Below are 22,831 nucleotides of genomic sequence, written 5' to 3'. Positions count from 1 at the left end.
CACTCTTGGAGTTCCAGAGTTTTCTCCAGTAGTTGGCATGTCATGCTCGATCGACTCTCAGGGCGGGTGCAGGGCCTACGTGGACCATCAGCGTCCAGAGCTAACTGACCCCATTGCCAGGTGCCACATGTTTTATCTGGTCTGGAGTCTTCCTAAGACATGTTGTCAGAGCTATAGACTCACTCACACTTTGGCTCACCCACACATTTCCACTTCCTTTGCTCTGCACGCCTTCAGTACCTAACACTCCTATCTGCCGCAAGAACACTTCCTGGAACACCCTGCAGTGAGGACCTGCTAGTGGCCACCACAGTTCTGTCTGAAATGTCTGCATCCCCCCAGGTCTAAAGATGATTCTGCCACGTGCAGCTCTCCTCTGTCAGCACAGGACACAGCTCCATTGTGCTCCAGCTGCTAGGACACGTTCGGGAACTCTGCCACTGTCTGCTTCCTGAGGAAAAGGTTCAGCTGTGGAACCACAGCGCTCAAACTCAGGAAATCACCATTAATCTGTATTATCTCATCAACAGGCCACATGCAGAACCTGTAAGCTGCCCCGACAACAGCCTTTGGAGCAATGGGTCTCTGAAGCAGGACTCAGCCCAGCCTGCACGCCACACCTGCTCCCCGAAGACTCCACCTTCATCTTCCTGACCTGGACATTTCTGAAGCATGCCAAGTGAATTTCTTGACTGTCCCTCAAGTCTTCTCATGAGAAGAGTCAGGCTGTGCTTTCCTTGTGGGAATGCTACAGAATTCCCGCCTATTCAATCAGGAGAGCCGTGACGGAGGTCTGCCCTGACACCACTGTCATCACTTGGTTGAGGAGCTGCCTGCCAGGCTTCCCCTGCAGAGCTGCTGTTTTTCCTCTACAATTTTTTTTAAAAAATATTTTACTTATTTATTTATTCATGAGAGACAGAGAGAGAGAGGGAGGGAGGGAGAGAGAGAGGAAGAGGCAAAGACACAGGCAGAGGGAGAAGCAGGCTCCATGCAGGGAGCCCGATGTGGGACTCGATCCCGGGTCTCCAGGATCAGGCCCTGGGCTGAAGGTGGCGCTAAACTGCTGCGTCTCCCAGGCTGCCCCTCCTCTATAATTTCTTAAAAATATTTTGCTTATTTATTCATGAGAGACACAGAGAGAGACAGAGACAGGCAGAGGGAGAAGCAGGGTCTTTGTGGGGAGCCCTATGTGGGACTCGATCCCAGGACCCCGGGGTCACGCCCTGAGCTGAAGGCAGATGCTCACACTGAGCCCCCAGGTGCCCCTTTCCTCTATGGTTAATACCTAATTGATGGGGGATATTTTGAGGCTAGAGAACATCGTGCTCCCCAACCAGCTCTCACCAGTCAGCTTCACCTCTTCCACCTCTACAGGACTTGACTTTCCAATGTAAGAAGCTTTGCTTCTATTTGATAGAAACAGCAGGAAATACACAGTAATAAACATAGACTTCTTTACTCTTACCTTCCAGTTCGTGAACTCTCCCTTCAACCGTGTCTAATCTGCACCTATCCACTAAGTGCTCTATTTTTCATTCCTAGTTTGTTCTTCTAAATACGCTTATGCTTTTCTGTCAAACTTTAATCTTGAGATAAATTAAACACATAATTATTTTATGTTTCCTGTCTCAAAATCCCAATGTCTGCAGCATTATGAGTCTATCTTGTGGTTTGTGTGCATTTGGGTGTTTGGTCTCCTCACATGCTCAATGTTCTGCTTGTTTTACACAGTGAGCTGGTTCTTCCTTGAAATTCTGTCTGCTGACATTACTGAAAACCTGTGACAAAGATGAGATCCTCCAAAAGGTCTTTTCATATGCTTGTCAGGCTCCTGCAGGAACTGTCTGCCAGGAACTGCTTACAACTAAACACTTAGGATTTTCAGACCATCAGGCTCCCATGCAAATCCTCAAGAGGGTGCCTCTTTCCCTCAGTGCTAAGATGGGTGGCAGGCAGTTGGTTCCCTGTCCCAGGGGACAGGGTGGGGCTGGGGCTGACAATCTGAGGTTAGGGGTCCACCTGACATCAAGTAAGAGCCTTACAACCACACAGTTCAGGGAAGCCCTGGGCTTCACCTTCTCAACTCCAGCCCTGCGAGGCTGAGAAAGTGGGGGGCCGATGAAGGCTCTGCAGGCCAAAGCTGGAGGTGGCACTCGGCCTTCTCCAAACCCCGTTACTCGGGCCCCTGGCTTGAGTATTTCATCCATTTTTGCCAGCTCATGGAAGCATCTAAAAGATGCTTTAGTAAAGTATCTTAACCAGCTTTTTGGGCTGTTTTTAGTATAAGGCCAGTCTGGGCACTCAATCTAACATGGCAGAAAGAGAATACCTCTCGCATTCACCTTACTCATGGCTACTAAATGAGTCTTTCCAAAGCATACACCTCATTCAATCTACCAAAACAAGTAGCTCCCCACTTGGTGACTGTGGCCACCACAGTCCCCCACATGACCACATGACCAGGGCTACCTCCCTAGCCTCTTCCCACAGCTGCATTCCAGAAAAAGGAATCAACATCTGACGCTTTCCCCTGCGGCCCTCAGCAACAGTGTCCATCCCTGAAGGCTTACCCCTGGCTCCTCTGTTCTCCCAAACACAGCTGACCCCTGCCTTCTGCACTCCCCTGCACAGGTCATGCCCCCCCTTGGACCAAAGTCTGACATTGCTGGCCTCAAGGGTGTGGCACCACGAGGCCCTCCCTCCCCTGTAGTCCTGGCACACAGGTCTGCACTCTGGTTGTACGTAAGCCTCACCTGAACACACTTCACATTGATGCCCGGGCACACAAACTTCCTCCAAATCAGGTTGGCTCTGCTGTCTCCGCAGGTAATGGGATACACGATTTCAGCCTCCAGGCTCTCCTCTTCTTCAGCCACCTTCACTTCTCACAAGGTGTGGTGACAGGGAAAGGGTAAAAACAAAACCAGTTACAACCTTTCCCAAGTACTTCCTTCAGCAAAAGCACTGACATAGCTGCCAACCAGACACCAGAAATTAAGATCCAGGAGGGACTAAGATAGGGCGCAGGTGAGCAGGAACATTACTCCTTAGTCCCAAGTTAGAGTTTCAGATAAAACTACAAAAATCAATCTTATGATAATAGTGTTAGCATAATTAAAATACAGTTCAATGGAAGAACCACTTAAGGAAATAAAATCAAGCTTTGTTTTGAATAATTCTAGAGAAGCTTGTCGTTTCTATTCTGAGGAGTTCCGAGGCCGTAAGCATTCACTGTGGTTTTACAACCACGGCGGGGGGGGGGGGGGGGGTCGGCCCGCCACGGGGAGGCCCCTGCAGATGCCAGCAGGCCACACCTGGGAGGACCCTGGGGCCTGAGCCCACACCACCCTCGCTGCACCCGGCGCAAGAGCCAGCAGGAGGCCCCCCACACCCCAAGCCCTGGGGACCGTCCAGGGGAGAGTCCAGGGGAGAGCGCGTCTGAGCCGCCCGCAGAGGCACCGCGCGGGAAGGCAGGCTCCCTACCTAACACAGCCTCCTTGAGCTGCGAGGACGCCGTGAACGCGGCCGCCGCTGCCGCAGCCGCATTTTCAGTCTCCATGCTGTCCTCCGCCAGCTCGCCCCTAGGAGGGAGGGACATATCAGCTCACTCCGACCAGCGCCTGCCTGGCGCGCCCTTCTTCCCACATGCAGCCCCCTCCTGATGCGGCCCGGGGGCCAGCACTGGCTGTGCAGGTCGGAGACCTTGCGGGGACACTCCCGGTGCTGCCGTCCACCCGGCGTCTCCCTGAGGGTCTCCAGTGCCCACGGCACGTCTGTGGAGACAATGGCACTTACATGGCAATTTAAAACCCCCTCCTCTTTCTTTAACAAAGTTTTTTATTTCGAGGTGCCTGAGGGGCTCAGTTAAGTGTCTGACTCTTGAGTTCAGCTCAGGTCATGACCTCAGGGTCAGGAGATGGAGCCCAGAGTCAGGCTCTGTGCTGAGCGTGGCATCTGCTTGGGACTCTCCTCCTCCCCCTGCCCCTCCCTTCACCTGCTATTATGATTTCAAATGGTTACAGAAACTAACAAAAAATATAAAATATTAGAAAAGGGAAAAAAATACCCAAGGCCTAACCTCATGTTGTACCAAAACAAATTACATAGGAGTCAAAAATAAAGGTAAAAACTAAACCACAACAGTGTCAAAAGGAAAAAAAAAATTAACAGTGGTAAAAAGTTTTCTTAATACAAAAACCCAGGGCACTTGGGTGGTGCAGCAGGTTAATATCCAACTCTTGATTTTGGCTCAGGTCATGATCTCAGGGCTCTGTGCTCAGTGGGGGGTCTGCTGGAGATTCTCCCCCACTGCCCTTCCCTCCCCACCTGTTCATGAGGGCAGTGTGTGCTCTCTCAAAAAAATAATAGTAATAATACAAAACCCAGAAATAAGAGACGTAAGTTTTCCTTAAAAAGTAAAAATAGGGACACCTGGGTAGTTCAGCAGTTTAGTGCCTGCCTTTGGTCCAGGGCGTGACCCTGGAGTCCTGGGATCAAGTCCCACATCGGGCTCCCTGCATGGAACCTGCTTCTCCCTCTGCCTGTGTCTGCCTCTCTCTCTCATGAATAAATAAATAAAATCTTAAAAAAAAAAAAAGTAAAAATAAGGCTCTCTGCTCCTCTGTTTGACAGATAGCCGCATCTTCTGGTGCAGTGCCAGCCATGTCCCTGAGACACGATGGTGAAGGTCACAGTAAACAGATTTGGTCATACTGGACACCTGGTCACCAGGGCTGCTTTTAACTCCGACAAAGCGGACACTGTTGCCATCAATGACCCCTTCATTGGTCTCAACCACATGGCCCACATGTTCCAGTAGGACTCCACTCACGGCAAATTCCATGGCACAGATAAGGCCGAGAATGGGAAACGTGTCATCAATGGGAAGCCCATCTCCTTCTTCCTTTTTTTTTTTAAATTTTTATTTATTTATGATAGTCACACAGAGAGAGAGAGAGAGAGAGAGAGAGAGAGAGAGGCAGAGACATAGGCAGAGGGAGAGGCAGGCTCCATGCACCGGGAGCCCAACGTGGGATTCGATCCTGGGTCTCCAGGATCACGCCCTGGGCCAAAGGCAGGCGCTAAACTGCTGCGCCACCCAGGGATCCCCCATCTCCTTCTTCCAGGAGCAAGATCCCGCCAACATCAAACAGGGTGATGCTGGTGCTGAGTATGTTGTGGAGTCCACTGGGGTCTTCACCACCATGGAGAAAGCTGGCACTCAGCTGAAGGGTGGTGCTGAGAGGGTCATCATCTCTACCTCTTTTGCTAAAGCCCCCATGTTTGTGATGGGCTTGAACCATGAGAAGTAGGAGAGCTCCCTCAAGGCTGTGAGCCATGCCTCCTGCACCACCAGCTGCTTGGCCCCTCTGGCCAAGGTCATCCGTAACAACTTCAGCATCGTGGAGGGACTCATGGCCACAGTCCTTGCCATCACTGCCACCCAGAAGCCTGTGGACGGCCCCTCCGGGAAGGTGTGGCATGGTGATCCAGAGGCTGTCCAGACCCATCATCCCTGCTTCTACTGGTGCTGCCAAGGGTGCAGGCAAGGTCATCCCTGAGCTGAATGGGAAGCTCACTGGCCTGGCCTTCCATGTCCCCACCCCCAACGTGTCTGACCCGCCACCTGCCAAATATGATGACATCAACAAGGATGCTGGGGGATCCCTGGGTGGCGCAGCGGTTTAGCGCCTGCCTTTGGCCCAGGGCGCGATCCTGGAGACCCGGGATCGAATCCCACGTCGGGCTCCCGGTGCATGGAGCCTGCTTCTCCCTCTGCCTGTGTCTCTCTCTCTCTCTCTCTCTGTGTGTGACTATCATAAATAAATAAAAATTAAAAAAAAAAAAACAAGGATGCTGAAGCAGGCACTAGAGGACCTCCTCGAGGGCATCTTGGGCTACATGAGGACCAGGTTGTTTCCTGCCACTGTACAGTGACATCCACTCTTCCACCTTCGACGCTGGGGTGGGCGATGCCCTCAATGACCACTTTGTTAAGCTCATTTCCAGGTATGACCGTGAATTTGGCTACAGCAACTGGCTGGTTGATGTTATGGTCCACATGGCCAAGGAGTCAGAGCCCCCTTGACCATGAGCCCCAGCGAGACCAAGAAGAGAGAGGCCCTCAGCTGCTAGGATGTCCTTGCCCGACTCCTCCCAACACACAGAGAATCTCCTGACTGCCAAACGGTTTCCATCCCAGACCCCCTGAAGAAGGGGAGGCGAGTAGGGAGTCCTCTTGTCATGTACCACCAATAAAGCATACTGTGCCCAAGCAAAAACAAAACAAAGTAAAATAATAAAATAAAAATAAGAATTTTCTGTATGGAGGAAAAACACCATGAACAATTTCTTTTTAAAAGAGAGAATTGAGAGACAGGCATATGGTAGCACAAGAAAGACAGCTTGTTTCCGATGTTACCTAAGGAGCCCTGGGATTGACATGACAACCCTTGAGGACAACGGCCCAAGACCTAGGGCAGAGCCCCTGAGCCATGTCCAGCACACTCAGGCCGGAGACGGTGGGGCCTGGCAGGCAGGCAGCAAGATGCTACACCCCTCTGACCCAGACACGCACTTGTAGGGACTAACCCAACAGATAAGGTGCCCTCACACCTGCCAAGCCCCATGGGGAAAACTGGTCTGGGGCCTGGACGAGGTTCACCAGGTGTATCCCCTCGTGACCACTGAGGGCATCCGTGCACTTCTCTGTGGGAAGAGGTGTGGTCACACACAAAGGCCCAGTCAGTGAATGGCTCACGGGCAGCCATTCACTTCCCCAGCAAACTGCCCGAGCCGTGGCTCCTCTCACGGTCTCTGTCAGCGTCCAGGACCCGGCCAGACCTCTCAGAGCACGCTGGGTCTGAGGCTCTTCCCACCCAAATCCTCCCATCCCTCCTTCCTCCCCCAGGGTCAGACCACCTCCCCGCACCCTCCTTTGATCCTTCACAGGCGCTCCTCCTGCACACCTAGCAGACGCACAGCTCAGTGTGGCCTCTGACGGCAACATCCCCTCCCCTGCCCGCTGACGACTGCTCCTGCGGCAGTAGCTCCACAACCCTGCAGCACCAAGGATGGCTGCCCAGGCCAGGCCCACTTTCCCAGTCTCCACCTCCAGCCAGGTCAGAAGTGAGAGCTGACAAGAAAGGCAAACTTGGAATCTGGTCTTCGGGGCCTTCCAGGAGCGACTCCTCCATGAAGAATACTACCAAGGGCGAACATCGGAACTCCAACAATGGTGCACGGACTCAGAGGGAAAGTGTCTTTCCCAGCCATAACGTGGAAGTGAAAAGGGTAATGACGAAGCTGGGGCACGCCCCTTTACACAGGAGAGCCCAAAAGAAAAGTGAGTCAGAAGTGGGACACAGGGAAGCGCCAACCAAGAGCCAGAGCCTGGCCTCACCATGGGTCGTGTGCACAGAGGCAGTAAGCCATCCACGGGGACCACCCTGGGGACACCCAGCCCTCAGGCCCCCCCCTTGACGAAAGGGCCATCCAGGAAGGCAGACACGAGGGGCAGACCCCCAACTGCACCTCCCTCTGTGCCTGCCCACCACACACACCAAAGATCAAACCCCCCACTGCTCTTAGGACAAGCCAATTAACTGGCATTTGTTATTCAAATTTTATTTGAAAAATGTCCACTTAAATCAAATGTTTGTAGAAACTGCTGGCTATCTACAAAATGCTACTCTCTTCTTCCCAGCCTGGGCCACGCATGCCCATCGCCATGGCAAAGCAGTGGGTGGGAGGCAGGCCTAGCCGGCTTTCACGAATGAGGAACACTCCCAAGCTCTCCCCCAAATACCCAGCCAGAAAAGAAATCAGCACCCACAACGAGGTTAACTGGCTTCTTCACTCCACCCTTTTTGTTAAACACACAGCAAGAGGAAACCTCTGCTTCCAAATACTGGGACAGTAAGCAAGATTTCTCATAGACAAGAGAAATATCCTTGGGTCCTTTAAGATAATCTTGCCCCCACCCCGGCATGGGGTTTTGTTTCCCAGGAAGAAGGCACACACAGCCTCTCCTTTCCTCCATAAATGACCGACCAACGTGGGCAGTGCCTCAGTACCCTGGCTCCAGGACCATGGGATACAGCCAGGCCCCAGTAGGTCTTGCAGCTCCCATGCCTGCTACTGGAACCTTCCACTATGAAGGCAGCCAGGAAGTGGTGCTGGAGGGTGAGAGCCACGAGCAGAGCGCTTCTGCCCTTCCAGTTAGTGAGGGCGGGGACACTAGACCATCTGGCTGGGCCCAGCAGCACCAGCCTCGGCCAGCACCACTGCCTGGCCGGCCACCGTTTCCAATTAAGCCCCTGAGCATGGGGAGGCCATGCAGCAAACCTAACAAAGAAACTGTACCAGAAATGGTACTGCTGTCACAAAATCCTGGGAGGAAGCACAGAGATGGTGAGCAGAGGTAGGCTGGGGATGGGAGCGGCTGCGGCAGGCTTGGAAAAGGATCCTGCACCATACAGTAGAGGAAAAACTGGCAAAACGTAAGCCACAGTCACAGAGAAGGTGGAAAAGATCCTAATGGACTTGTGTGTGGCTCTCTCAAGGAAGATCTTGGGCAGAAGGCAGAAAGGAACAAGGAGCTTCTCGGAGCAGAAACAATCATGTGTGAAAAAGGGAGACAGTGATCCTGTGGGGTGCAGAATTTACCGGGAACACGGGAGTCCAGCTGCTTCACGTCTCCAGCTTCCCACCTGGCAAAAGACTTCAAAGTGAGAAATGGCCTCAGGATAAAGACCATGTCAAGGATTCGCTTGATGGTCAAAGGGCTTCGAGAATTTTTAGGGCACTGTCCACAGCAGCCTGCCTCCCAGCCTTTGAGGGTCGACCTCAAAGAACCCACGATGAGCAGAAATGGAGAAGAGATGAAAACATGTCAACGTGGAAAAGTGGAGACCACTGATTAACATAAAACCAGAACACAAAGCACAATACAGCTTGATCGAGCTCATCTGCAGGACTGGAAGGGAGCCTGCGGGGGCTCAGGGGTGCTGGAAACATTGCCTTCGCCTCTGCTTTCTCCATGTGCACTACTATACCGAGTAACAAAAAGGCTTAGAGAAAGAAAGACTTGTGCCTTCGCTTCCAAGCAGGACACCTGGAGGGCCTGCTCCAGGGTGCTGGCGGCAGCAATCTCCAGGTGGTGGCAACACAACCTGCTTTAGTCTTTGCTCAACAATATTTCCTAATTTTCTACCACATATTCCACAATAATAATTTGTTATTAATTTTTAAGAACCTATTGCAGGGGGATCCCTGGGTGGTGCAGCGGTTTAGCGCCTGCCTTTGGCCCAGGGCGCGATCCTGGAGACCCGGGATTGAGTCCCGTGTCGGGCTCCCGGTGCATGGAGCCTGCTTCTCCCTCTGCCTGTGTCTCTGCCTCTCTCTCTCTCTCTCTCTCTCTCTCTATCATAAATAAATAAAAAATAAAAAAAAAGAACCTATTGCAAATTTCCCAGTTAAATGGGAAATAAACACGAGACAGACATTCCACATCCGGAGGCTTGGGCACCGGCTGCCTTTGGCAGCAAGAGTAAGGGACGACAGAGCAGCTCTATCCCAGTCCCAGCCTCACCTGCACAAGACCCTAGAAGGAGAAAGGAGGTCTCAAGCACCAGGGGTGGGGAGGGGCACGGGGAAAATCCAAGCATCCTGGACAGTGAGACCCTGCCTGCCCCCAGCCCAGTCCCTAAAACACCAAGAGCAGTCGACAGTCACCACCCAGGAAAAGGGTGAAAGTGTGTTGCCAGCGACTGAACTGTGTCCTCCCCCAAATTCCTCTGCTGATGCCCGATCCCCAGGATGACTCCCCAATGTGGAGAAAGGGCCATTAGCAAGTAATTCAGGTTAAATGACGTCCTAAGGGTGGGCCCTAATGCAACAGGACTGTGACCTTGTAAGAAGGGGAAGGGAGGAAGCTCTCTCTCCACCATATGGGGACATGGTGAGAAGCTGTCCCTGAAAGCCAGGGAGAGTCCTTGCCAGAACCCAAACCCTGCCAGCGGCTGATCTTTGACTTCCCGGCCTCCCGAACCACAAGCAGGTAAGTTTCTTTAGTGCAGACCGTCCCGTCTGTGGTACTTTGTTATGGCAGCCAGAGCTGGTGAAACGCCTTGTCTGGGGAGTCTGAGCAGCCCAAGGAGACAGACCCACACGCGCTTACACTGGCAGCCGCGGACAAAAGGGCAGAATGGTGTCACCCCACAGCAGCAGCCACAATATCGGGGCCACTCAGGAGACTCTAATGTGAGGCTAGATCCACCCAGGACTCCTCCCTGCTGGGTCAGGCGCCTGATGGGGGGTCGCAAAGCTGGGCTTGACCAGGACCAGAGTACCTCCAGGAGAATGGCTGCGGATCAGGGCTCCTCACAGCATCCAGGGCGCCAGGCAGGCAGGGGGAGGGGGCAGGTGGGTCACTTACTCCAGACATGGTGAATCACTCCCCACAGGCCTTCCCAAATCCAAGGGAGGGCGCTTGGGTGCCGCCCCCTGGCGGGGAGGGACATGTTGAGGTTGCAACCTGGATAGCTGCCCACAGCAGGGGCATAGACAATGAATGCAAGACAACTTCGGTGGGAAATCCAATTGGAAGGCCCTGCGTTTCCTGCCACGGTGACGCAGCTGAGCATCCGGTCAAACCCAGGGGCCTAGCAGGAGCCAAGCCCTCCTCCATGCTGCCTGCAGGAAGGCGGTTAAAAGGCCTCGGAGGGGGACAGCTCGGGGGTGCTCAGTGGTTTAGAGCCTGCCTTCAGCCCAGGGCGTGATCCTGGAGTCCCAGGATCGAGTCCCACATTGGGCTCCCTGCGTGGAGTCTGCTTCTCCCTCTGCCTCTCTCTGTGTCTCTCATGAATAAAGAAAATATTTTTTTAAAAAGTTAAAAAAAAGAAAATAAAAGGCCTCCACGGGAGGGCACAGCTCCAAAGTGCGGAAATGAGGCAGGAAGAGTCCAGGCGCCTGGAGCCACACGGCTAACTCCAAGTTAGCTACACAAGGAGAAAAAGAAAACCCAAGCGCCCTCTAGGCCAGCGACAGGGACCAGTGCTGAGGGCGGGTCCTGGTCTAGTACCTTCCTTGGGAAGTTCTGTCAGACGGAGAAAAAGCAAAAGCTCCTTGCCCTGCAGGGATATGCTGAGATCAGTGTGAACATGCCCCATGCAGAAAGACGAGACAAGAACACCGCCCCAGCCTAAATCCCTCCGCACAGTAAGCACGAGGGGACACAGGCCCCCTGCGCAGGGTCACCTCTTAGGTCAGCCCTTCCAGAGAGGGCAGAGGCGGTGGGCGCTGCATAGGCAGGAACCATTCTGCCCCCACGGGCTGGCAGATTCATGAGGTCAAATGTGGACATTTTAGCCAACTGACGTGTGTGTGTATATATATATTTTTTTTCTTTGAGAGAGCGAGAAAGAGAGAGAGAGGGAGAGAGGGAATATGGGGGGGTAACCCCAAGCAGGGTCCACGCCCAGCATGGAGCTCGACTCAGGGCTCAATATGATGACCCTGAGGCCACGACCTGAGCCGCAATCAAGGGTCAAACAAGTCCTCAACTGACTGAGCCATCCAAGCGCCCCTTCAGCTAATATTCCACGTGCACCTCTATTACAAGGGATGAGGAAGAAAAAAATTCAGTTTTTGTGAAGAATGTCAAGAAAATCACTGACTTTTCAACTTCATTTTGAAAAAACAGTCCCCAATTGTTCCCGCTGTCCCTCTTACGAAAAAAGAAATTACCATGTGTCTTTAGAAATATAAACGATGTGACCACATTTCATGTGGGAGAAAAAGGCAAAGATGAAGTGTTAGCTTTGCTTCCTGGATGATGTGATGTTCCTATTTTTCCTTCACACTCTCTACTGACATGGACATTTGACTCCAGTTTAGAACATTTAAGTAAGGGAAACTCCTGCCGCGTCCCCTTATGCCATGCCCAGGACACCCTCACAGGACAGAGGCCCCATCTCACCCGTGAGGAGCCAGGTTGGTCGTCACCAGCACAGTCTTCACCTCCTCCACGCCGCTCCCGTCCACTGCAGTGTCTGGCGTGGTCACCACCACCACCTCCTCCATGTGGACACTCACATCCGGGGTTGCCATGGCTCAGCAAAGACGACACCGGAACCAGGAGTGTCACTCCGCCAGGGTCCCAAGCCCTAGAGAGACCACAAGGCAGGGCGCAGAGTCTCAGCGAGCCTCTGGTAGGCACAACAGAGCTCCCGGCACCTGCGACTCTGTACCTCCCAGGCCCGCCCTTCAGTCCGAGCCTGCTCCCTCCTGACACAAATGACAGAGGACTATCCCGGGGCTGCTGGTTCTGGTGAAGATGGAATAAGTACAGCCCACACATCTTTGCCACTAGAAGAGCTAAAACCCCCAAGTGAAACACAGAGCTGCTGCACGTGGGCCCAAAACTCAGTGGTCACGTAGCAGGGACAGAGCAGGACCCCAGGACCCAAGCAGACTCCTCCGGAGGCGAGTCCCCTGGCCTCCACGCAGAGGCAGCCCGCATTGCAGGACCGTGCACAGTAAGCATATGGAGACGAGTACAGGCTCCGGTCTGCAGAGCTGGAAGGGAAACCCACACCAGACAGAAGAGGAGGAAACACCCTTTTATTATTATTTTTGCTTTTACTGGCTCTGCCTTCTAGCAAGCCTCGGTCCCTGCTAAATCCCTGTGACGGCAGGGGCCCAGCAGGCACCTAGAACTCTGAGGGACTAGAGGCACACAGGTCCACCGACTGGCGGATCCCATTGCCCTCCAGTTGACACTCACCCGAGGCAGACCTTGTGCTGAGGTGTCACGGCACAGAGGACACACGAACACCAAGGTTTCTAGCCAGAGAAAGGGGGCCCCGGGGTCAGAGAATATGGCGGAGACTGTGCAGAGCAGGGAGGTATGGAAAGGGTGCCTGGGTCACCCCAGAACTGTCTGTGGGGGTCCAGACCCTAAATGGCAAACCAAAGGTTTGGAGAACTCACCCTACTGGTCAGTTCCAAAGAGCACCACACGGGCTCTGAAGACGGAGTTGACGTAATGACCATGCCCATGGCAGGAGCTCCAAACCTGCGGCCTGAGCCTAACCAGGCTGCCTTCCTGCTAGGACAGAAATGTCTACACTCTGAGATTTAAACAAGACCCAGAGCTTCACAATACGATATTCAAAGCACCCAGAATATAATCCAAACTTTTCTGACATAAAAAGAAGCAGGAAAGTCTGGCCAATTCTCAAGAAAAAAAAAAAAAATCAAGAAAAGCCCACTCTGAAATGAATCGTCAGAGACTTTAAAGCAGCTGGTGTACCATGCTTCAGGGACAAAGCCAGACGTCTTGAAACAAGTGGAAAGATAAAAAGTCTCAGCACAGGAACAGGACCTACAGCCAAATGGAAATCTGAGAATGTGTGTGTATGAAAATAAAAAATTCACTGAAAGGACTCAATAACAGAAAAGAGATGGGAGAAGATGAACGGAGAACAACGAAATGAACACAGCCCAGTGCGTCATCCAAACTGAACAACAGACAAAGGTGCACAAACAAAATGAGCAGGGCTGCGTGAACGTGGTAGAGAGGCGGACGGTTGTGTCCCTGGGGTCCCAGGAGGGACGAAGACAGTGTGAAGACAAAAAAGCGTGTTTCGAAGAAATGATAGCTGAGCACTTCCCAAATCTAATGAAAGGTACAAACTTACACACTCAAGCCGCTCAGCAAACCTCAAACAGCTCCGTGCCCAGATATCCTAACAAATTGCTGAAAATCAAAGAGAAAGTAAGAACATTTCAAAGGCAGCCGCCAAACGGAACACACCACATTCCCAACAAGAAGCCAAGGGGCCCAGAGCCCTGGCCAGAAACCAGCGGGCCAGGGGGCAGGAGCATCCAGAAGGTGCTGGGGGAACAGAGCTGTCCGCCCAGGATTCGAGAGGGAAGACGTCCTACAGAAATAAAGACGTTCTCAGGGGAAGGAAAAGTAGAACTGGTCACACGGAGACCTGCTCCAAAGGAGGCACGAGGGGACGTTCTTCCGCCAGAAGGGAGAGGAAACCTGTCCCATCAGGGACGGAGACAGAGTACCTGGGACAGTCAGATCTGGGCCAGTACACACTGAACCGTTTTCCTCTTATGAGCATTCGACGGCTCGAAAGCAAAAGCACTCGTGGTCTGCTAGGGCTTCCAAGGCGCCCAGGCCAGCCAGGTGTGCCGCGTGCCAGGGCCGGGGCGGGGCTCGGCTGGCGGCTCGGCTGGCGGAGCAGCTCTAAGCAGACCGGGAACCGAGTCCTTCAACAGGTGAGGAGATAAATGGGTGTTTATGCTCCACACGATGGAACATCATCCAGGGACAGTGACAAACGGGCTACAAAGACAGAAAAAGACACGGAGGAAGCTTAACTGCACACCACTAAGTAAGAGGAGCCAGTCTGGGGAGGCGACACGAGGGACACGGTCAGATGAGCGGCTGCAGGAACTCTGAGGGCGAGAGGCAGTGACAGCCGCCGCAGGACGCCGTGATGGTGCCCATGTGACATCACAGAACATAAGCACCGAGAAGAATGTGACGCAAACCCCAGATTTCGGGTAGTTACGACGCCTGCAGACTCTGCCTCGGTCAAACACGCACCATTGGGCGGGAGATGCTGATGGCGAGAGACCGGGTCCTCTGTCATGAGGTCCCACGGCAGGGCCTCCAGGGACCTTAAGCCTGTGCTCAGACGCCTTAAACCAGGAAAGCTGCACGATGAAGTCACTGGCGCTGACGGACGCACTGCCCGTTCCTAAAGTAGAGCTGCTGTGTCCTAGGTCTAAGCGGTAAAACCAAAACCTCTAAACAAACATGAGTCAAAGTCTACCGTAAAATCGTACTTCTGGGGCACCCCGCTGGCCCCGTCTCCCGGTCTCAGGATTTTGAGTCTGAGCCCCACGGAGGATGTAGAGATTACTAATTTAAAAAAAAGAACTTTTAAAAACAATACATTTGTTGATCTTTATTGTACTCAAAATAACATTGAACCGGTTTAGCTCTCGCCAGCAGGGAGCCCTGCTTCCACTGGGTGAGCTCCGTGGGGCCACGAACGCCCCCTCCACGCCGCAGAAGGCGGGATCCTCCCTACAGCAGCTGCGCCCACCCAGAGCAAGACGGGGCGAAAATGCACTCAAGCGAGCTCCTGCCGCTCCTGCCTCTCCGGTGGCAACTGTATTAAGTTTTCGAAACAACCCGGAGGAAGGTTACTTCACAGAACTCAAGGCCGTGATACAATGATGATACAATGATGCTCGGAGGCGGAGCGAGGCCCGCAGGGAGGCGCGCGGGCTCCCCGCCCCCGGGGTCCGCCCGGAGCTCGGGGTCCTGCGAGCCCACCCAGGCTCCATGTAACGTTCGCGCGAAGGCGATGCTGTTACTTTCCCGGGGGCCCTCCTGGGCGATGATGCGTAAATACTAGACAGAAGCGCTAGTGCGCGGTGGGCGCGGGGGCTCGGGGGCTCGGCTCTGGCTTCCCACGGGGCAAGATCAGGAACGTGTTTCCCGGTAAAAACGCAGGGAACACAGCGGAGGCCGCAGCCGCCGCCCACGGGCACCAGTTCTCAGATCCTCGCAGGGTTTCAAACGCTTTTAACTAGTTGCCGACTTTGTCGCACAGGAAGTCCCGGTTCCGGGGGGTCGGCCCGCGGCGGGGGGGGGGTGGGGGCGCCCAGGCAAGCGGCCTCCCTTCTCAGCTCAGGCACCAACCCGGTTAGTTACTTCGGGCGCCTGACCCGAGCCTGACCCGAGCAGGGCTCCAGGGCCCGCGCGCAGGGAAGCGCCGCTTGCACCCCGCGCCCCCAGCAGGTCCTCCCGCTCCGGACCGAGGGCAGGGCGCCCGCTCTGGGCTCCGGGCCGTCCGGGCCGTCCGGGCCGTCCGCCTGGCTGACTCGCGCCTCGCACACCGCGGGCGCAGCTCCCGGTGACCCAGCGCCCAGGGTGGGCGCACACCCAGGGAGACGGGGTCCGCGTCCCACCGGAGCCCTGCACCCTCGGGCTGGCGGCGGCCGCGCCGGGGAGCGCGCGGCAGGTGCACGATGGCCCAAGGGCGGGCTCAAGCGGGGCGGGGGTGGGGGGCAGCTGAGTCCTGCGGAGCCTCAGGACGCGGCCACGGCCCCATAGAAGGTGCTGGAAGGTGCACCGCGTGCTCCTCGCACGAGACGAGGGTCGGGGCGCCGAGGCGGAGGGCAGGGCTGGGGTCCCCGCGGTGCTCCTCGCACACGCGCCCGCCCCGGGGCAGGGGGCTCCCGGGGAGGCCACCCACCTAGCAGCCCGCCGCCCGCCCGCCGAGCCACGCGGTTCCTGCCGGGGACCCCCACCCACGGCCCGCCGGAGGGGCCGCGCGGACGCGGCCCGCGCCGTGGGGGAGGGGGCCCGCGTGGATGCGGCTGCCGCCGTGGGGGAGGGGGCACGTGGGTGTGGGTCCCGCCGTGGGGGAGGGGAGCCCCCGCGTGGACGCGGCCCCCGCCGTGGGGGAGGGGAGCCCCCGCGTGGACGCGGCCCCCGCCGTGGGGGAGGGGGGCCCCCGCGTGGACGCGGCCCCCGCCGGCCGGCGGAAGCGGGGCGGTCGCACGGCCCCCCCGGGGCCGGGGTCCGCGCCCAGCCCGAGGGCCATGCCCGCCGCCCGGCCGCCGCCTTCCGGCAAGATGGAGGCGGACGCCGCCGCCGACGCCGCCTGACGCGGGCCCGTGACGCCCGTGACGCCCGTGACGCCCGTGACGCCCGCCGCGCGCCGCCGCCCCTCCCCCGCTCCCCTCCCCCCGCCGTAACGTCCTGACGCTCCGCAGGGACCCCTGACTGGACGGCGGCGCGCGGCGGAGCGAGAGGCCTCGCCGCGGGGGGGCCGCGGGCTCTTACCTGGGCCGCGGCCGGGCCTGCGCGGGCGCCGGCGGGCGGGCGGCGGCGACGGCGTCAGGCGGGCGGCGGCGGCGGCGGCGGCCGCGGGCTCCGCTCCTTGTTGGGGATTCGGCGGCGGCGGCGGCGGCGGCGGCGGCAGCTCGGGCGCGCGCTTCCTAGTGACGCAGGCGGCGGGGCCGCGCACGCAGGGCGGGGGCGGGCCCGGAGACTTATTTGGCGCTCGAGGGGAAGGCGTGCCGCGCCAAGAAATAAGGCCCGGTGGGGCCCGGCGCGCGTGCGCGGGGGCGGGGGCGGAAGCGGCGGCACCTTCCCCGGGCCCCGCCCACCGGCGCACCTGCGGGTTCCGCCCTCACGGGCGGGTCGCGGCCCCCCGACGCCGGCTCCGCGGGAGCACCTGCCTAGTTTAGTCCCTGGCGAGGGCTGGGCCGAGCCGGAGTCTGTTGCCCCGCGGCCGCACTGTCCCGCCGTGGCGGCGGCCCGCGTGCTCCGCAGCTTCCCCGCGCCGCAGAGGCGCCCGACACACCCAGGGGAGGGAGCGCCGAGCGTCGCCCGCGCGCTCTTTTTACTTAATTACAGGTAAAGCCCGTGCATTTCCAGAACGCAGGAAGGGACGTACGTGTTCGCCAGTTCTCGCGGAGCGCCTTGACCTCGGGGAGCATCTTCATCTTGCGGAGCACCTTGACCTCGCAGAGCATCTTGACCTCGCGGAGCATCTTGACCTTGCGGAGCATCTTCATCTTGCGGAGCACCTTGACCTCGCGGAGCATCTTGACCTCGCGGAGCATCTTCATCTTGCGGAGCATCTTCATCTTGCGGAGCATCTTGACCTCGCAGAGCATCTTCATCTTGTGGAGCACCTTGACCTCGCGGAGCATCTTGACCTTGCAGAGCATCTTCATTTTGCGGAGCACCTTGACCTCGCGGAGCACCTTGACCTCGCGGAGCATCTTTACCTTGCAGAGCATCTTCATCTTGTGGAGCGCCTTGACCTCGCGGAGCACCTTGACCTGGAAGCTGGGCACTAGCATCCTTGTGCCTCTCGACCCCACGGGGCCGCTTACCCACAGTCCTCCGCCCTGTCCACAGCAGGTGCGGTGGTGAGGCTTCCCGCTGTCGGTCCGAGGGCCCCGGGAGCGACGGCGGCTCCGGCTCGGCTCTCAGAACCGGGCATGCTTGCCCAAGCCCTCCGGATCCGGGTGTGATTGCTCTCCCTGCTCACCCCTGCCCCGAGTGTGAGCGCACAGAGAAGGCAGGAAATAAATGCCTTGTTAGGGCCAAGCCATGAGCCCGCGTTCACCCTCAAGTGCACGATCATCACTGAAGACCATTTCCCAAATGGGAAAATTCAAGCAAACTTCATTTCAATAATGTTGTAATTCACTGTTTTCATAATTCAGAGTGTCTTTAAGCCAGTGATGGAAAAAAATTAAACTTTTTTTTTTTTTTTTTTAAGATTAAGCTATCAGGGTGCCTGGGTGGCTCAGGTCATGATCCTGGGGTCCTGGGATGGAGCAGCCTGCTTCTCTCTCGCCCTTTTGCCCTCCTCCACTTGTGTACTTTGTCTCTCTTTGAAATATATAAGATATTTTTTTAAAAAACATTAACCTGGGACACCTGGGTGGCTCAGGGTGTGATCCCAGGATCCGGGATCAAGTCCTGCATCAGGCTCCCTGCATAGAGCCTGCTTCTCCCTCTGCCTGTGTCCCTACCTCTCCCTCTGTGTGTCTCTCATGAATAAATAAATAAAATCAGACAGAGGAAGAAGCAGGCTCCCCGCAGGGAGCCCGATGTGGGACTCTTCCTGGGACTCCAGGATCATGACCTGAGCCAAAGGCAGATGCCCAAGCGTTAAGCCACCCAGGCATCCCAACAAATAAAATCTTTTTTTTTTTTAAGATTTTATTTATTTATTCATGAAACACACACAGAGGCAGAGGGAGAAGTAGGCTCCATGCAGGGAGCCCAACGTGGGACTCGATCCCAGGACCCCAGGATCACAACCTGAGCCGAAGGCAGGCACCCAACCACTGAGCCATCCAGGCGCCTCTAAAATCTTAAAAAAAAAAAAAAAAAAAAAAGATTAAACTATCGAGCTTGTGTTCATGCTGTTATTTTATTATTTGGTAAATATAAGAATGGTTGTGCACAATCCGTGTCTGTTATTTCCTTGAGTTTCTCGGTGCTCATGTTCTTGAGATGATGCCGATACAGTTAAAAGGAGAAGGCCCCAGAAGGGCAGTGGTGACGGACACCAGGCCCACATGGCATGAGACTGTGCCTACACAGCTGCCTGCTGCCGTAGCTACCTGCCCTGGGAGCTGCAGGGCCACACGTGGGTATGAGGTGGACATAAATAAGTTCAGCACAGACCAGTGAACTGATGGAAGCATATGAAAAGTTCACTGGCGTGATTTCAGACTCACATTGCAGCCAGCTTCAAAGGAACTGCCCCACAGCAAGCTTTGGCTTGGTATTTAAAAAAACAATCTATTGGGCAGCCCCGGGGGCTCAGCGGTTTAGCGCCACCTTCAGCCCAGGGCGTGATCCTGGAGATCTGGGATCGAGTCCCACGTCGGGCTCCCTGCATGGAGCCTGCTTCTCCCTCTGCCTGTGTCTCTGCCTCTCTCTCTCTCTCTCTCTCTCTCTCTCTCTCTCTGTCTCATGAATAAATAAAATCTTTAAAAAAAAACAAAAAAAAACAATCTATTAATACACACGTTCCTTCTATCATGGATTGATACCAGACTTATTCATCTGCTTCATCCATTCTAACTTTTTTCCCTAGGAAAATGTTGCTCATTTTGTTTTTGTTGTTTTTTTTTTTTTAAAGATTTTATTTATTCATGAGAGACGCAGAGACACAGGCAGAGGGAGAAGCAGGCTCCATGCAGGGAGCCTGACATGGGACTCGATCCTGGGCTTCCAGGGTCACACCCTGGGCCGAAGGTGGCGCTAAACCTCTGAACCACCAGGGATGCCCCTGATTTTTTTTTTTTAACGTAAGTATAGTTGACACAATACTGTTTTTCATTTCAGAATGTTATGTTAACATGTAATGGGTGTATCATTTAAATGATTTTTTTTTTTTTTTTTTTTTTTTTACATTTTCTGGGGAGATCCCTGGGTGGCTCAACAGTTTAGCGCCTGCCTTTGGCCCAGGGCATGATCCTGGAGTCCTGGGATGGAGTCCCACATCGGGCTCCTTGCATGGAGACTGACTCTCCCTCTGCCTGTGTCTCTCTCTCTCTGTCTGACTCTGTGTGTGTGTGTGTGTGTCTCATGAATAAATAAATAAAATCTTTAAAAAAAAATTTCTGAGGGCAGCCCCGGTGGCTCAGCGGCTTAGCACTGCCTTCGGCCCAGGGTGTGATCCTGGGGACCTGAGATCAAGTCCCGTGTCAGGCTCCCCGCATGGAGCCTGCTTCTCCCTCTGCCTGTGTCTCTGCCTCTCTTTCTCTCTGTGTCTCTTACAAATAAATAAAATCTTTATAATAAATAATCAATCAATCTCTGAGTTTTAATTCCTAATGTGGTCACTGTCAATCTGTATCATCCAGATAAACAAAAAGTTTATGAGACCAAAAAATGGGCAAAGTTTTCTCAAACGCCCCAGTACATCCATAAACTAGATGGCCACGCGGCCGCTGAAGCAGGTTATGACGTGAGAGAAGTGCTAACGTTACTGTGTGTAGTTCTCAGAGGTTTGAGCACTGGCTTCCCTCGATGCCCCTGATGGAGCGAATCCGCTGTGCAGGAAAGACGTTTGGGTGGATCAAGTTTTTTTTCTTTGTGCTTTGCAGTGATGCAGTGAACATATATTACTCATATAACCAGAAAAAATGTGAATGTCATAAAAATAATGCCTACTCTGGGCATTCTGGAGATTAAAAACATGTTAAAGTGCCTTTGAAAAATCATAAATTACGGTGAGTGCAGAAAGTCTCAGTGACTAGCATTAAAGTTCTCACGGGGCAAGGGCTGTGCTCTCAAGGGCATTCCCTAGAGTGAGGCACACACTTGTACTAAGTAGCAAGCACTGGCTAAAATGCTGAATATGTGAATAAATGTGTGAATGTTTTAAGTTAACTATCCTGGAGCGCCTGGCTGGCTCCATCGGTGGAGCGTGTGACTCTTGGACTTAGAGTTGTAAGTTCGAGCCCCCGTTGGGTGTAGAGATTACTTTAAAAAGAACAAAATCTTTAAAAAAAATAAGTAAAGCTACGTGTACTATGTGTGTGTTTCTACAACTTCTGTTTTTAGCTGAATCACGTCCCCCAAAGCTACATTGACATCTCAATTCTCAGTAACTCAGAATGTGACCTTATTTGGCAATGGGGTTATTGCAGGCGTAATTAGCTAAAAGGAGGTCATGTTGGATTAGGATGGGCCCCAATCCAATGACTGGTGTCCCACAGAGACGCACGTAGGGGAGGTGGCCACGTGACCACAGACATTGGTGTGATGCGTGTGCAAGCCAAAGACTGTGAGTGTCCAGCAGCAGAGCCACTGAGCTTCCCAGTCCCGGGGGAGGACCCCGGCTACGTGGAGGAGGGCAAAGCTCACGACAGCACCAGCCCCCGGGGTAGGAGTGCCAACACTGCCACCCCCCGTACCCTGGCATTGCGGGTGCCCAGGCGAACGTGAGCAGTCGGGCGCTGACACGGCAGCTGTGCTCACGCAAGAGACACAAGGTGTGCTGGGGCGGCAGGTGGCGGGCACAGGCCTCCTGGGCCGCAGTGAGAAGAGCCAAGCCCCGGGTCTGCAGGAGGGCAAGGCCGAGGGCACTGCCCCGGGGCGGCGGGTGGCTCACTGAGCTCCCACCGGGAGGCCTGGCCCGCTCAGGTCCGTGGGTCCCTACCCGTTGGAAAGACTTCCAGGCCCAAAGCCCATTCTTAGGCGGCTTTGTGCGCGGCCCCAAGATGACCTTTCCCGACAGCAGAGCTTAGGAGGGGCCGGGGGGACCTCAGCACAGGCTTCAGAGGAAGCAGGACCTTGGGACACCTTGATGTGGGGCTTCTGGCCCCAGAACCGTGACAGAGTACGTGTCTGAAGGTCAGGTCGCCAGCCGTGGTGCTGGTCACGGCAGCCCTGGGACCCCACTGGCGCCTCGGCCCAAGAGTAAGGCCGGCGGCCGTGCTGACGCTCCCACCCTCGGGCCTCTGTGGCCTCCGCTGGGCTTGCCCGGCACCAGGCGGCCCTGCCGCGAGACTGTCCCTGCCACCAGACACCGTCTCCTGGGGCCGCCGGAGCGAACGCGCGTGTCCAGGCCGCAGGTCCCTCGGGCAGCACCACGGACCTGCTTTTAAACTCTGCGCGGGGGATCCCTGGGTGGCGCAGCGGTTTGGCGCCTGCCTTTGGCCCAGGGCGCGATCCTAGAGACCCGGGATCGAATCCCACGTCGGGCTCCCGGTGCATGGAGCCTGCTTCTCCCGCTGCCTGTGTCTCTGCCTCTCTCTCTCTCTCTCTCTGTGTGACTATCATAAATTAAAAAAAAAAAAAATTTAAACTCTGCGCGGAGTCTCGCCGTCCATCGTCGCGGGTGGAGTCCCATGGGGCCGGTCGCCCAGCCGAGGACGTCCACGCGGCGAGGACCCGAGGCCACCTGGGGCCCTGTGGGAGCACCCCCCCTGCCCGGCCCAGCCTCCAGCGAGCGGGGCCTCAGCCGGCATTGCGACTGCAACCTCAGGGGGTCCCTGCGCAGGCCGCCCAGCTCCCGGATTCCTGGCTTAGGGACGCGGCCGGCCGCGTGAGACACGGTGCTTGAGGTCACTAGTTACACGGGAGGAGGTAACCGAGGCAGGCTTGGCTCCCAGTAGGACCCCACCTGCAGGGAAGGCGGGGGTCTGTGGAGGGGTCCCCATCCGTGCCCCATGCAGAGGCTCCACGCGGTAAGTGTGTCAAATGCTGTCTGCCCCTAACGGCTGACTAGGGCCCCCTGAGGGA

The 22,831-nt window shown here is 55.5% G+C and overlaps 1 protein-coding gene across 4 annotated transcripts in view; it reads right to left on the bottom strand.

Annotated features, from left to right (window-relative positions):
- GMEB2 (glucocorticoid modulatory element binding protein 2) overlaps positions 1-16,959 on the bottom strand; it is a 28,108-nt gene extending 11,149 nt beyond the window's left edge. The window contains exons 1-4 of one of the 4 annotated variants that reach the window (XM_055343997.1): positions 16,889-16,959; positions 11,984-12,170; positions 3,487-3,584; positions 2,757-2,887 (exon numbers count right to left, since the gene is read on the bottom strand). In XM_055343997.1, the coding sequence (XP_055199972.1) occupies positions 2,757-2,887; positions 3,487-3,584; positions 11,984-12,114 (360 nt within the window). In that variant the 5' untranslated portion in view covers positions 12,115-12,170; positions 16,889-16,959. Of the gene's footprint in view, positions 1-2,756; positions 2,888-3,486; positions 3,585-11,983; positions 16,285-16,888 lie in introns of those variants that run through there. The other 3 variants (XM_055343988.1, XM_055344005.1, XM_055344013.1) reach the window with 3 other exon arrangements.
- Between the last annotated feature and the right edge of the window lie 5,872 nt (positions 16,960-22,831).

The sequence above is a fragment of the Nyctereutes procyonoides genome, unplaced genomic scaffold (genome assembly GCF_905146905.1).
Source record: "Nyctereutes procyonoides isolate TBG_1078 unplaced genomic scaffold, NYPRO_anot_genome, whole genome shotgun sequence".
Lineage (NCBI taxonomy): Eukaryota > Metazoa > Chordata > Mammalia > Carnivora > Canidae > Nyctereutes > Nyctereutes procyonoides.
This window is presented reverse-complemented; position numbering and strand designations above follow the sequence as displayed.